This window comes from Heloderma suspectum, chromosome 3, assembly GCF_057233095.1.
Source record: "Heloderma suspectum isolate Gila_16-S chromosome 3, 16-S_ref, whole genome shotgun sequence".
Lineage (NCBI taxonomy): Eukaryota > Metazoa > Chordata > Lepidosauria > Squamata > Helodermatidae > Heloderma > Heloderma suspectum.
The window spans coordinates 228096361-228111029 of record NC_139460.1 but is presented as its reverse complement, the minus strand read 5'-3'; the positions used below and the strand labels follow the sequence as shown (position 1 = coordinate 228111029).

At 44.7% G+C, this 14669-nt stretch overlaps 1 protein-coding gene across 3 annotated transcripts in view; it reads left to right on the top strand.

The window, feature by feature from the left end:
• Positions 1-14669, top strand: part of LOC146350860 (homeobox protein vent1-like) — a 32658-nt gene that overhangs the window by 1054 nt on the left and 16935 nt on the right. For 2 of the 3 annotated variants that reach the window (XM_084845913.1, XM_084845914.1), the window contains exon 2: positions 43-260. In XM_084845913.1, the coding sequence (XP_084702039.1) occupies positions 43-260 (218 nt within the window). Of the gene's footprint in view, positions 1-42; positions 261-8020; positions 8517-14669 lie in introns of those variants that run through there. The other variant, XM_084845912.1, reaches the window with a different exon arrangement.

The window sequence follows — 14669 nt, the reverse complement described above, 5'->3', positions numbered from 1 at the left end:
GAAGAGAAGTTAGCACCGCGTCTTCTGTGTTCGCTGTCGAAGGCGGCTGGGCGAGCGCGGACGGGAGCGAGAGCGCCGCTTCTGGCGGCCCTCTCGAGCCGGAGGACAGAGAGCGTGAGATCCAGCACCGCCGCCGAGTGCGCGCAGCCTTCACTCGGGAGCAGCTCCGCGGCTTGGAAAGCGCCTTCCAACGGCAGCGCTACCTGGACGGTCCGGAAATGAGGCGCTTGGCTGCCGATCTGCATCTCGCCGACCTACAGGTGAGTGGGAGAATTGTTTCCCTCTTTCTGGAAACACGGGGTGGCGTTACACGGTTTCGTCTTGGAGCCACTTCCTCCTGCGTAGTCTCATTGGCTATTGAGGCGCTGGCTCTAGCTCGGGTTGGAAGCCAATAACTGGATTATGGCCAGTGGTGCAGCTCGGGTTGGAAGCATGAAATGATGGCTGGGAGTAAAGACAAACGTTAGCTGTGTGCTTTGCAGCTGAAGTAATACACCTGCCCAACTCCACCATGAGACCAATGGCTAAAATCCAACGTAAGCCCTGCTTAGAGTAGACCCATTGAAACGAAAGGGATTTAGGTTAGACATGGCTAACTGAAGTCCCATTCTTTTCAATGGGCCTACTCCAAATAGGATTTATGTTGGATTTCACCCATTAAGTGCAGGGTCTAAAATGACTGAATTAATTTTTAAATTAAGTATGGAATTAAAATTATGGTCTAAAATTACCTCACTGCACCACTGATTATGAGAAGTTCTGCCTGAACATTTTTTGGGGGGGAAATTTAATTGGCTTGGCAGTGTAGGCTGGTGGCTCCGATTTCAGTGGGACTATGCACCCATTCTGGGTTTCAGTCAGAACCAGCCAGAACCTCAAAGGAGCTATCCAAGCTGCTGTACCTATTTTGGGGATAGGGTTCAGCACTTTGGATAGCTCCTTTAGCATTCTGGCTGGTTGTGACTTAAACCCAGAATGGATTTACCTCCCCACCAAAAATCAGAGTCACCAGCCTCCGCTGTAGTTTGGCTACTGGTTTTATCGGCAGTGCTCCACCTCTGGATTTCCTGCATCATGCAAAGGGTTGGACTAGATGACCCACAGAAGGCCCCCTTCCAACTCTTCTGATTTTATGATTCTGTGATACTTTTAATTTGGGAGATAGGGGAAGGGGTCATGTACAGTGGTGACTCATGCATGCCTTGGATATAGAGCAGCTGTAGTATAACACAGCCTTCCCTAGCCTGGCACCTCCAGATGGCTCAGACTACAACTCCAGCATTCCTGATCATTCGGCATGCTTGCTGGTGCTGCTGGGAGTTGAAGTCCAAAACATCATGTTGGGGAAGGCTGGAGTAATGGATATAGTGTTGGACTTTGGCCACATTCAGCCATGGGTAAATAACTTTAGGTTCGTCTGTTATCTCAGCCTAACCTACCTCACAGGGTTGTTGTGAGGATGAATTGGAGTAACCCCTATGTATGCAACCTTGAGGAAGGACAGGATAAAAATGCAGTGTAAATGTTACATAAAAGGCTAACCTACTTAACCAGTGAGGCCTGGACACTATGAACAATGCTGAGATTTCCATTTTTTAAAAAAGATTGCAATCCTAAGCATGCTTACCAAGCAGTAAGTTCCATTGAACTTGGTGGGTTTTATTTCTGAGTGAACAAGCTTAGGAGGATCATGCCGTATGCCAGTTTAGAACTACCGTCTCTGTCCCAAGTGCCTTGAGCAGAAAGAAGAGGAACAGGAATCAGTGGGATCTGGATGTAGTATGTCTTGGAATTGCAGCAGCTGTAGTTCTGTGTGTCTTTCTGTGGGGCCACCGGAAAGAGGGTGACTAAGGCAGTTCCCGCAACCCACTAATCCATTTCTCTTAAAAGAGCTCGGTGTGAGATTACTCTGGGAAAAGTGCCTTGTTGGCAGCAGCCAGACTGCCTGCCATGGCTTGCATAGTCGGGGCTTTGGAGATGGGAAGCCCTGCCAAATGCCGACTTGTGCAGATGGAGTGCTGGTGACTGTCGTAGATCGCCATGGCTCGTCCACATCTGTTTTAGGGAGAGAGACCAGCAGCAAGACAGAAGAAGTGCCTACAAAGCCTGTTTTTTTTCTCATCCACTCTTGAAAAACATAGTACATAACCCACCTTTCCCCAACTGTGTGCCCTCCAGATGTGTTGAACTGCAATGCCCAGAATTCCCAGCCAATGGCCATGCTGGCCGGGAATTATGGGAGTTGTGTTCCAACACATCTGGAGGATTCCAGATAGAGGAAGGTTGGCAGAACCCTGTAGGTTATCTTAGTTTGGATATCCTGAGCTTGTAAGTGAAACACCTGTTCTGTTGCGAAGAAGAAAAAGCAGTAATGTTGAATTTTTTGTATTACATTTGATTTGACTCAACTGTGATCTGACTCAAATATGTATTTCCCTTACTTCAACACAGCTTGTTATTGGCTGTGGAGGGAAAATGTTCATTTGAACTAGGGATGGGGAACTCTCCAGATGTTGTTGGACTACAGCTCCTATCATCCTTCACCATCAGCTATGCTGGCTCAGACTGATGGGAGATGCAGCCCAACGATATCTGGAGGGCCACATGTTCCCCACCCCAAGTCTCCTTGCCCTTCAGCGTTGCAGTGCATTCTTACAGGATCTCACCATAACTAACAGTACAATCCTAAGCATGATCATTAGGAAGCAAACCCCACTAAGTGCAATGGAACATCCTCCCTATCTAGTCTGCTTAGGATCAGTGTTAAAACTGCACTCCTATGCATGTCTGCTTGGAAGCAAGTCCTTCGGTGTTCAGTGGGGCTGACACTGTAGCATGTGTATTTGCCAGATCCTTGATCATACGTTTCTAGTTCTCATAGATGGACCAGTTAGGTAGACAAGAGAGGGAAGGAGTTTCTAACCCACTAAGATACCTGGCAGCATATATTTACCTATGCTGCTTTTGGCATACTAGGAATTCTCCTAGTGAGAATTCCCCTTCTCACTCCAGCGGGAACTACTTTCTCTCTCATGCACTAGGTTTCGCTGCTACCAGGACCTTTAAGGTTTAGGTCCAACCCTTTTTCCAGTTCTCCATCTGCGAGGACACACAGACTTCACTTATAACCTTGTACTATCCCCTTTATACCCTCCCTTTACATAGCCAAGAGCAGAAGGTGTAGGATTTATAAACAAAGAAAGCTTTATTGATTACAGTAAGAAGTTGTTGAATAGCAAGCAAGTAACTCTTAGTGGCTTTATCAATATATGTTCTCTCATAACCATTCTCTAGATCACACTCTCTAACAATCACTTCACAGACCCCCACTCTCTCTTAGTTCTCAGTCCTAAAATCCTAACCCTATCAAATCATATCCTTGTCTGTATCCTATCTGACTCCCACAGCACAGCCCACAGTTTACCTAGCACACTTCACCCCCCCATCACTCAGCCAGTCATCTCACACATGCAGATCCACCATTCTTCGTGTCACTCATCCCGTTCTCATTCTAGAGACACTCAGTATAAACATAGTCTTATAACAGGAATACATTATTATAACCACAGGTTCACTATTTACGTACGTGTGATGTCACGCCACCTTTGTTGCAAATTCTGTAGTGCTTCCTCTTCGAGACCCTTTCCCCTTGTGTGTCATGCTCCCACATCTTGCCACCAGCTCTTGTATCTCTGGTGACCATTGACCATGCTGGCTGGGGCTTATGGGAGTTGTAGTTCAAAACATCTGGAAGGCACCAGATTGCATAATCCCGCTCTGTTTTTCCTTCACCCCCTCATGCTTTCTAAAATCCTGTGGACTTGCCTTCTTGTCTCTTCTAATTCCAGATAATAATTTTGACTCGATGATAGAGTTACATGGGAAACTGAAAAGGAGCAGAAAATGCTTGCAAAATAATTAACTTGCTTCAGGAGTTCCCTCTTGTGGCCACATGTGCTTTTGCCTTTCTGGTAGTTTGAACACTGGTTAACATGATATTAACTTCTTGAGAACCCATACATAGAATCAGAGAAACGGAATGGGCTGTTTAGGGCAACCCCTTGCCCAGTACAAGCATGAGAGTAGATCATTCTTCCCCAATGTGGTGCCCTCTAGATGCTTCGGATTTTGACTCCCATCATCCCCAGCTGGCATGGCTAATGGTCAGGAATGCTGGAAGTTGTGGTCCAAAACATCTGGCACGCACCAGGCTGTGGTAGACATCAGAAGAGGGGTGGACAACCTGCAGCCTCCAGATGTTGCTGGCCTTCAACTCCTGTCAGCCCCAGCCACCATGGCCAATGGTCAGGGATGATGGGAGTTGTAGTCCAGCAACATCTGAACCACCACAGGTCCCCTACCCCATATTAGAGGTGTATATAAATACTATAATGGATGGAGGTCCTCCTCCTGTGGTGGGGTGGGGAGCGTGTGGCCCTCCTGAAGTGTCACTCTTCAGTTGGGATAACTTACAGCAGCCTTCCCCAACCTGGAGCTGTCCAGAAGTTTTGGACTATGACTCCCAGTGTTTGTAAGTATTGGCCATGCTGGCAGAGGCAGCTGGGAGTTGAAATCCAAAGCATCTGCAAGGCAGCAAGTGGGGGAAGTCTGTTGCATGCATTTAATTGCATGAAGGGGCTCCATGGGAGCCAATATCATGTAGTAGTTGGAATGTTGGTCTGGGACTCAGGAGACCCAGGTTCTAGTCTCCATGCCGCCATGACACTCATTGGATGAATTTGGGCTAGTCAATGACTCTCAGCCTAACCTATCTCACAGGGTTGATGTGAGGAAAAAATGGAGAGGAGGAGGACCATATAAGCTGCCTTGAGTTCCTTGAACGAGGGCAAAAAAGCTGGGATTTAAATGTATTAATAAATACGTACATACTATTTATCCCGGGGGGCAGTGAGACTGCATCACTGCCCCTGCCACCAGCCCACGGAGCCTGGAGCAAAGGGCTGGATGCGCCTGATCTCCCCTGATCTCGGAAGCTAAGCAGGGTCAGCCCGGGTCGGTACTTGGATGGGAGACCGCCTGGGAATCAGGCTTCCTGCACTGAGCAGGGGGTTGGACTCGATGGTCTCGTAGGCCCCTCCCAACCCTATGATTCTATGATGTCTGCTTAGGTCAAACCTGTGTGTGTCGACCTCTGTGCATGTAGGCTTCCATATGAGCTGGTACCCTGCATGATCAGGTTTCCAGCATGCATAGAGGTCTCCGCGTGTGGGCTTCACCTATGGAGATATCTATGCTCAATGCATGAATGTTGGAGGCATTTAGTTATATTTGACTAAGTGTCCATTGTTTAAGTGTGTATTGTGGTCTGCCTGGTTGGCCTGAGATTCTCATGTGGATTTAAAAGTGTGTGTTCTTTTTTTCTTCTGGGTTGGGAGTCTGGAGAAATTTGGGGGTGGAGGGAGGTTGGTAATGCATTTCATCCATTGTTTAATCATGCATTGCGGTCTGCCTGGTTGGCCCATGGCGACCCCCATGGCTCCACCTCTGCCACTGACCTGTCCTCTGCCTTCCACCCCAGCCACCACTGGTTGTAGTAATACAAAATTGAAACCATTGAATAAAACAACATTACTTAAAATCTTCCTTCAGACACATGTCATATAAACAATTAAATAAACATGATTATGCCTCCTTTGTTGTCACTAATTCACTCCAGTGGAATTATAACATCTCCGACTTTCTCTGGAGCTCGTTACAGGGCAAATAATCTTAAAAGCCACTGAAAGGGCCATCAGCTGTAGTACCTTCCTGGACTGGTGTTGTGAACTGGAAGTTGTGGGCATAGTGATATGGTGGTTCCACTTCATCTGTATAGGCACCTTTGGGAATTATTGTTTGAACCCCTGACACTTGGGTTATGGGCTGCTATGGGGTTCCATCTCATTCCCCATGCTATTTCACATCAATATGAAGCCTTTGGGAAAGTCTAACTTAAATCCCCCTTCATTTCCATGGGTCTACTCTAAGCAGGACTAACATTAGGTACTACCCCAGGAAATTATAGGTTGGTTAGCTACGACAAGATAAGTTGACGTCTATCATCTTAGATGGTTTTGAATTTAGCCTTATCCATGAATTGGTCTGTCAGTTGGTAGTAAGCATATAGCCATCATGACATTTCCAGGACCAGAGGCCTATGCCCCTGAATACCAGTTGCCAGTGGGACACCAGCAAACAGCAGGAGAAGGCTATTGCCATCCTGTCCTGCTCTGAGGCTTCCCATAGGCATCTGGTTGGCCACTGTGGGAAATAGGATACTGGATTAGATAGGCCTTTGATCAGATCCAGCAGGGCTGCTGTGTGCAGTCCTAATAAGACAGAGGTGCTATAGATAGATGGTTCCATAGTCTGGGAAGGGGCGATCCAACCTCTTTGGAACAAGATTGTCCTTCTGAAAGATCAGGTGAGGACCTTGGAAGTACTTGTTGATTCAACTTTGTCACTTGAGGCTCACAGAGTGATTTCTATCAGCTTAGGTTGGAGCCCATCAGCTGCAGCCTCTCCTGGACAGGGATAGACAGGCAATGGCAATTCATGCTGTGGTAACATTCTTGGTAGGCTACTGTAACACACCGTGCATGGGGCTGCCCTTTAAGACTGCAGTTAGTTCAAAATGCAGCAGGTAGGATTTTGACTGGGACAGTTCACTGGGAACATAACTTGTTGGTTTTGAGACATGCATGTAGGATACCAGTTTACTTCTGAGCCCAGTTCAAGGTGCTGGATTGGTACTGGTGCAGGCACCTTAAGGACTGTGTCCTCTCATATCAACTGCCAAAACCTTTAAGATCTTCTACTAAGACTCCTCTCAGCGTGACACCACCATCGGCGATCAAGCAGGTGACAACAACAGATACGGCTTTCTCATCTGTGGTGTTCCGCTAATGGAACTTCCTCCTCAAGAATGTTCAACTGACACCCACTGTGTTATCTTTTAGATGGCAGGTAAAGACATTTCTATTCTCTCAGGCATTTGAAAGGTTTATATGTTAAATGTTGGAAACATGCTTATTTTAAACACTGGAAAAGAAGTCTTCACTTTGCTGTTCTAATTGGTCATTCTATTATTTATGGATTTTCATTTTTTTATTGTGTCTTGGTTTGTGTGTGTGTCCTAATTTGCATTTCAAGCCCCCCTGAGGTAAATATTCTGATGCCCTTCATATAAAGGCCCTTAAATAAATAAAATGGTTATTATAGATGGCCTGAGAAACATTACTTAACCATGCTAGACTTCCTTTTTCAACAGTATCCTCAACAGGCTATTTTAAATAAAAGCCAAGAGTTTCATGACTAAGGTAGTCTGAGCCAAAAACAGGTCATTTACTGGAGAGCAGGAGGGTTGTCATTTTTATATACTTGGCTGTGTAAATTAAAGCCAGGTTGTGGGGTCAGAGAGGATATGCTAGAACCCCTCTCTCCCCACGCCGATCAGAACACATCAATGCATTTAAATCAGTAAATATATTTATGGAAAATAACCAGAACAAATAGTCATTTGATAAAAACAAATGGTTCTGTTTACCCCAATCCAACCTTCCCCTCGTGCCCTCCAGACGTAATGGATGACAACTCACAGCATTCCTGACCATTCGTCATGCTTTATGGGGCTTGTAATCTGACAGTTGTGGATTGCACCAGGTTGGAGAAGGATGGGCTATGAAACAAAACGGGAGCATCATCACGTTGTTCCAGCGACCCCTGATGTAGAGCGCAAACTATATTAAATCTCTAGTCACAGTGCAGGGTAGCATTATGTGCACTTTGCTCCCATTGGAATCGATAACTACACACTGGAGCAGGTGGCTTAATAGGTTCTTTTAGGGAGTAATCGCATGCATGGTTAGACAGAAAAAACTCCTACAATTCCCAGCATTCCCCAGCCAGCCATGGAACTGTAGGGCTTTCTTCTGCTTAACCATGGATAGGATTGCACCCTAAATGTGTGAACTTTTACATAACTATGATCTTTTGTATGATGAATTTATTTTATTGCTAGGTCAGAACCTGGTTCCAGAATCGCAGGATGAAATGGAAGCGAGAGCTGCAAGGCCATCGCCGACACTACTGGGCTTCCCCCCACTTCTCTCTTTTATACAGTCAAGGGATCTCTTCCAGCCTGCCCAATGGGGTTGGCATCTACCCTGCTCTTCTGCCTCAACCAAGTACTCTGCTGGCCTTCCAAGCCAGTTCTCCCCGTCCCTTTTATCAGCCCTTCCCAGATCCTTCCTATCCACTCCCAACTTTTGAACTGCCTTATTACAGTCTGCCCCAATTCTCAGCATCTCCAGTTGCATATGGTGATGTGGACGATCAGCAGTCTGTTCAAACTCCTACTTTAGAAGATGAAAACATATTATAGCATTGTGTTCAAAAAGGAGTTGATTGTGTGGTCTAGACTGGTAAATGTGTGTGTGTGTGTGTGTGTGTGTGCACATGCATGTGTACGCACACACACACACGCTAACTGAATAAATTTTCATTAAAGCTATTTTAAATATAAATGCTTTTGGCTGTGATTTATCCAAAGGTTACTGTTGTAATCTATAGCTTTAATTTAGTTTTGTAGTAATGTAGTAGTAATTTAGGGCACAATCCTATGCATGTTTAGACCCAAAAAAAGTTCCATGCTTGCTGGGGAATTCTGGGAGTTCTAGGATTTTTTTTTGGTCTAAACATGCATAGGATTGTGCCCTTAATGTAGTAATGAGGTTGGTGGCTCTCACGGTTCTAGTAAAAATAAAGTAGATCCCACAAGCCTGAAGTCTGCCCAACCCTGATGCATTTGTTGCCACTTTAATCAGTGGACTAGAAAATCTTTAACATCACCTTGAGCCCATTCTTTGGCAGAAAGGTGGCATAGAAATAAAATAATATAACAATTAACAACAACACTTTAGACTCCATGATCATTTAGTTCAGTCCATCTGGCTCCAGGCTAGTAAGGAGCAGATGTCTCATGGGGACAGCTGCAGAAACAACTCAAAAATGTGTTGCATTAATGTAGTAATGTAGTTTCTTGGCCACCCACCAAAGTACCCTGTCCCTCCCACTTTTTAAGAATTAATGTATTTTCTTACTGGCAGCTGGGATTGCCTCAAAGTAAAGGGAGGGGCTCCAGCTGCTGGTGTGAGTGTGTGTGTGTGTAAGAGAGAAGGGGCGGGGTCAGGCATGAGAAAGAAAAAGAGATGGGAATTAATTGGCTGGCAGAGTGCGGGGCAGGGGAGAAAATGAGAGTATCTTCTGTGAAATAGGTTTCTGTTGGTGCTTAAAACTCTGGGTTCAAAGGAATTGATTAGCGTGTTGGGTCTCAGACCCCACCTCTTCCTTGCATTCAATCTTTTGGGCAGGTTATGTCTCTGTTGTGACTGGTGACGCCACCCATGGCAGCTATTTTGTGCTGGTGCCATGGACAGTTTCTAAAATGGCCAAATGTGCCCATGGCCCCCCAAAGGTTGCCTTTCCCTGAACTAGAAAGTCGTGCAACAAAAGGCAGGCAGCGATGTTACTTCAACATATTGCTCAGGCTATTTCTCTATGCCACCCTATTCTCCTTTGCCCCCTTTTCTCTGTGCTGCTCCATTTCTTTCTCTGTCTGAGTCCTGCCCAGGCCAAACAATCCTAACCATATACAAAATTGGGGCAAAAAATTGTAACTATATACTTACTGATGGGACCTGAGCTGGAGGTAACTGACCAACAAAGGGATCTTGGGATTGTCATGAATAGCTCAATGAAAATGTCACCTTAACCTTGTAAAGGATGGCGCCTGTTGCACTGCAAATTCCAAAGCTGGGGTGCCACAACAGAAAAGGTCCTTCTACAGTTGCCATGAGATATACCCATGCAGGTGACAGGACAACCAGGAGGCCCTGATCTGCAGATTTCAGTGAACAGGTATGTTGATATCCCACCATTTCACCCCAGTCTTTGATGACAGTAAAATACCAATTTTCTTCAAAAGGGAAACACATCGAAGTGTTACCTGTCAATGTTTCTTTTTGGGCTACTTCCTCCAGTATCGATGAGCTTTGAGTGTGTTACTGTTTCCCAAGCACTGTGTGTCATTTCTTTATTTCTAAGACGTTATTGTCCCTCCAATTGACTTGCTCATACAGCACATTATGTACCTGCCCCCCGCCCCAAACTAGGGTAAAAATACTAGAACTGCCTTCCCCAACCTGGTGCCCTCCATATGTTTTGGACTACAACTCTCAGCTTTCCTGACCATTGGCCATGCTGGCTGGATGTAAAACATCTGGAGGGCACCAAGCTGGGGAAGGCTTTTCTAGACTTTGGAAGAACTTGATTCCAATTACAGTCTTTGAACGAAACTCTGGTGTTGTCATTAAAATAGGACAATTTGAGGTGTCCAGACTACCACAAACTACCACCACTCACTCAAGACTTAACTGGTTCCTAACCATGCAGTATGAATTTGGGGTATTTATACTCTTTGTACTTCCTAGTAAAGTTGCATTAACCTGCAGAACTGGAAAATAATTTGTAGGTTACTATCTTAGTGTACCACTGAAGGAAAGTTACTGTACTTCTGCATATTGTTGATATAAAGAAGGAAAACTGAGTCAGCACTATCTAATAGCATCCCAAACACTTAGCTCACATGTCTGCTCACAAGTAGGATAAGCCTTTGCATGTCTACTCATAAGTAGGACTGAATCACTGCAGCACTTTCAAATAGCATAAAAGTACCAAGCCTTTGCATGTCTATTCACAAGTAAGCAGGACAAGACTCTGCGAATCTACTCACAAGTAAGCAGGACAGAATTACTCAGCAGCTTCCTCTCAGGGCCTGCCTATTCTCCCCCTGCAGGGAAAAGATGTCCAGTTGGCTGCTGATCAAAAATAAGAGCTTTTCCCGGCAGGAGAGTGTGGGCATGGCCCGGGGGCAAAGCTCATGGCCCAGATGGGGAACCCTCAAGGGCCAGTGTTTCGTAACTTCATAATATCATGCTCAACCTTGTCATGAAGAATTTGAATTATGCCTGTTAGTAGCAGTGATCGATTTTTCCTTTTATTTCAAAGGAAAGTAAAATAGGTAACTGAGGTAACTCACAAGTATTCTTGGTTTCAGGTATCCCATTGTGCATTCAGTATGAGTGCTTTTCTCCTCTAATAACACCAGGTTTGTTTGTCTTACAGAATTACATTCAGTAAGAGATGAGACACACATTTAGGTGCAACCCTGATCCACAGGAATTAAGTAGGTGTTTTGCCCAGTAATGAGATCAGCTGCAGCATTCAGTCAGTCAAGTTGATAAAAATAAATGAATTAATTTAACTGCAAAAGGAAAAAGAGTTCTAAGCTGTTGAGATGGGATTTGAAGTGGAGTTAAGTAGAAACAAAGTGTGCAGTCCTTGAAGTAGTGGCATGCAATATGTAAAAAAAAAAATAAGGTTAGCAAGAACTTAAATTATTTTCTACCCTGCCTTTCTACAAAAAAGTGCTCATGAAATCTTAATAAAACATAGCATAAAACCAATAAATTCCAAACACACCAATAACATAAATAAATTTAAGAAAGCTTTGCATTCAAACCATCTTACCTAAGCAGCAGTTTACACTTTTTTCTTGTTACATAATTTTTCCCAAAACTTAGAAACCTGAGTGGAAATCCTTGTTCAGACATGAAGCTTTCTGAGTCACTTCAGGGCCAGTCAGCCTTTCTCTCAGCTTACCATACCTCACAGGGTTGTTGTGAGGATAAAGTCAGGGCAGGAAGAGAGAGAACCATGTTTGCTATCCTGATCACCTCAGATAAAGGACTAGTTATAAATGAAAGAAAGAAATAGTATTACACCACTGTTGCTAACAGGATCTTTCTCCCTTTAAAGGAGAAGTTACACAGCAACTTGACAGCATTGCCTTTTTGTCTCCAAGATCTCTCAAGAATAGACTGAGGACTCTGCTTCTACATTCTGGTTCCTAGTAGTTGTGTGTACATATGCAATCTTTTCCAGTTCAGTTAGTAAGAATAGCAAGAGGTTTTTGAGTTCCTTCAGCAGCTGTCCCCATGAGACATCTACTCTTTACTAGCCTGGAGCCAGATGGACTGAACTAAATGAGCATGGAGTCTAAAGTGTTGTTGTTAATTGTTATATTATTTTATTTCTATGCCACCTTTCTGCCAAAGGATGGGCTCAAGGTGATGTTAAAGATTTTCTAGTCCACTGATTAAAGTGGCAACAAATGCATCAGGGTTGGGCAGATTTCAGGCTTGTGAAATCTACTTTATTTTTTACTAGAACTGTGAGAGCCACCAACCAGAGCCAGGTGGGAAAAGACATAGGATTAAATAACTCAGAACCCAGGAATTTTCAGCTAGAATATTAGAACTGAATGGAGCTTACAGAGCTTCCACACAACCCACACTCCTGGTTACCCCAAGCATTTCTCATTTCTTCAGTGTAACTTGGGATAGGTAGAGGAGTCATTTTGTTGCTGCTATAAACAATTAGAAGTAAGAAATCTGTGCTGATATACTTTAGATCTTTTATCTGTCCACCCCTGAAATACATTGTAGTTTTGATATAAATTGCCAGATTAGATACAGGATGAGGCTCTTCCATTATTAATAGTTGTGTAGAATGGACAAGCATTTCCTGCTTTCACTACTGCAACTTTATGGTATGCAATCTTCTTTTGCCCATGGGCACAGTTGGCAGTTTGAGGGACTGTCCTAGGCATCACCACAAAATGGCTGCCATGGGAGGTGTGGATAGTCACAAAGGACAAGTAACATGCCCCAAAGCCTTGAGTATGCATGTATGTATGTATTTCAATACTGCCCAATAGCCAGAGTTCTCTGGGCCGTTCACAGCAATTAAAACCATAAAATGCAACATGATAAAATATAATTTAAAACTTTAAAACTATGGTATAAAATTAAAAAACCCCAAAATAAAACCTAGAAGCAGTGCAAAACTTTAAAATACAGTAATATATGTAAAACAACAGAAACCGAAAGACTAAAATGCCTGGGAAAATAGGAGGGTCTTCACTTGATGCTGAAAAGACCACAGCATAGGCACCAGGCAAGCCTCTCTGGGGAGCTCATTCCACATCTGGGGAGCCACAACAGAAAAGACCCTCTTCTTCATAGCCACCCACCTCACTTCATTTGGAGGGGGCTCCCAGAGAAGGACCACTGAAGGTGATCTTAGGGTCCTGGTAGGTATATAGGGGAGGAGACTTTCCTTTAAGTAATCTGGCCCAAGCCCTTTAGGGCTTTGAATGTTACTACCAGCACTTGGAATTGGGCCTGGAAATGGACCAGCAGCCAGTGCAGGTGGAAATGGACTGGCATAATATGTTCACATTGGCCAGTTCACATTGGCCAGTCCCCATTAACAATCTCACTGCCCTATTTTGGACAAACTGTAGTTTCCAGACTGTTTTCAAAGGGAGCCCTGCATATAACACAATTTGAGTAATCCAGACAAGAGATTAACAAGAGTATGAATAACTGTAGCTAGGCTATCTCTGTCCAGAAGAGGATGTAGTTGGTATATCACCATAAGCGGATAAAAGGTGCCCTGTGCCACTGAGGCCACCGGGAGAATGGGCATCCAGATGGCAAATGCAGTTCAATGTAAGCAAGTGTAAAGTGATGCACATTGGGGCAAAATATTCCAACTTCAAGTATAACCTATTGAGATCTGAGCTAATGGTGACTGACCAAGAAAGAGATCTTGGGGTTGTGGTGGAGAGCTCAATGAAGATGTCAACCCATGTGCGGCTGTTGTGAAAAAGGCAACTCCATCTTAGGCATAATTAGGAAGGAAATTGAGAACAAAACTGCCTCTTTACAAATCTATGGTGTGACCACACTTAGAATACTGTGTACACTTCTGTTAGTACACCAAAAAAAAAAAAAAAAGATATTGTAGAGCTGGAAAAAATGAAGAAAAGGGCAATTGCAATGATCAAGGGGCTGCAGCATCTCACCTATGGGGGCAGGTTACAACAGCTGGCTCTGTTTAGCTTGGAAAAAAGGAGGGTGAGGGGAAACATGATAGAAGTCTACAAAATTAGGCATGGTGTGGAGAATGTGGATAGGGAGACATTTTTCTCCTTCTCTTACAATACTAGAATCCAAGATCATCCCATGAAGCTGATTGGTGGGAGATTCAGGTCTGACAAAAGGAAGTACTTCTTCACATAGCACATAGTTCTCGGTTCGACAACCCCTCCGCAGGGGTGGAGGACCCATTAAAATCATCTGCCCTAGGCATCCTATGGATCCAAATGGATTCCTGAACACGCTTGGGGATTCTCTGGAGCACACCAACGGCCACTCGGTCGAGACCCTGGTGGGTGGCTGGAATGCCGCAATCACTGGGGCATTAGATTGGGTGGCTCTGAAACGCCCTCTCCCCCTGAACAGGGCTCACTCTGCACCATGGTTCAATCCACAGTTACGAGCTCTGAAACAGGAGGTGAGATGGCTAGAGCGCCGGTCGTGGAAGTCTCACTCCAAAGACAATCAGACATGGGCTAGAGCTGTATGTTCAGCCTATCACGTGGCGGTAAAGGCAGCAAAAAAGGAATATTATGCCGCCTCTATCATGTCCACAGAGTGCTGTCCCGGGAGGCTGTTCCAAGTGGTCCAGAGCCTGGTCAGTCC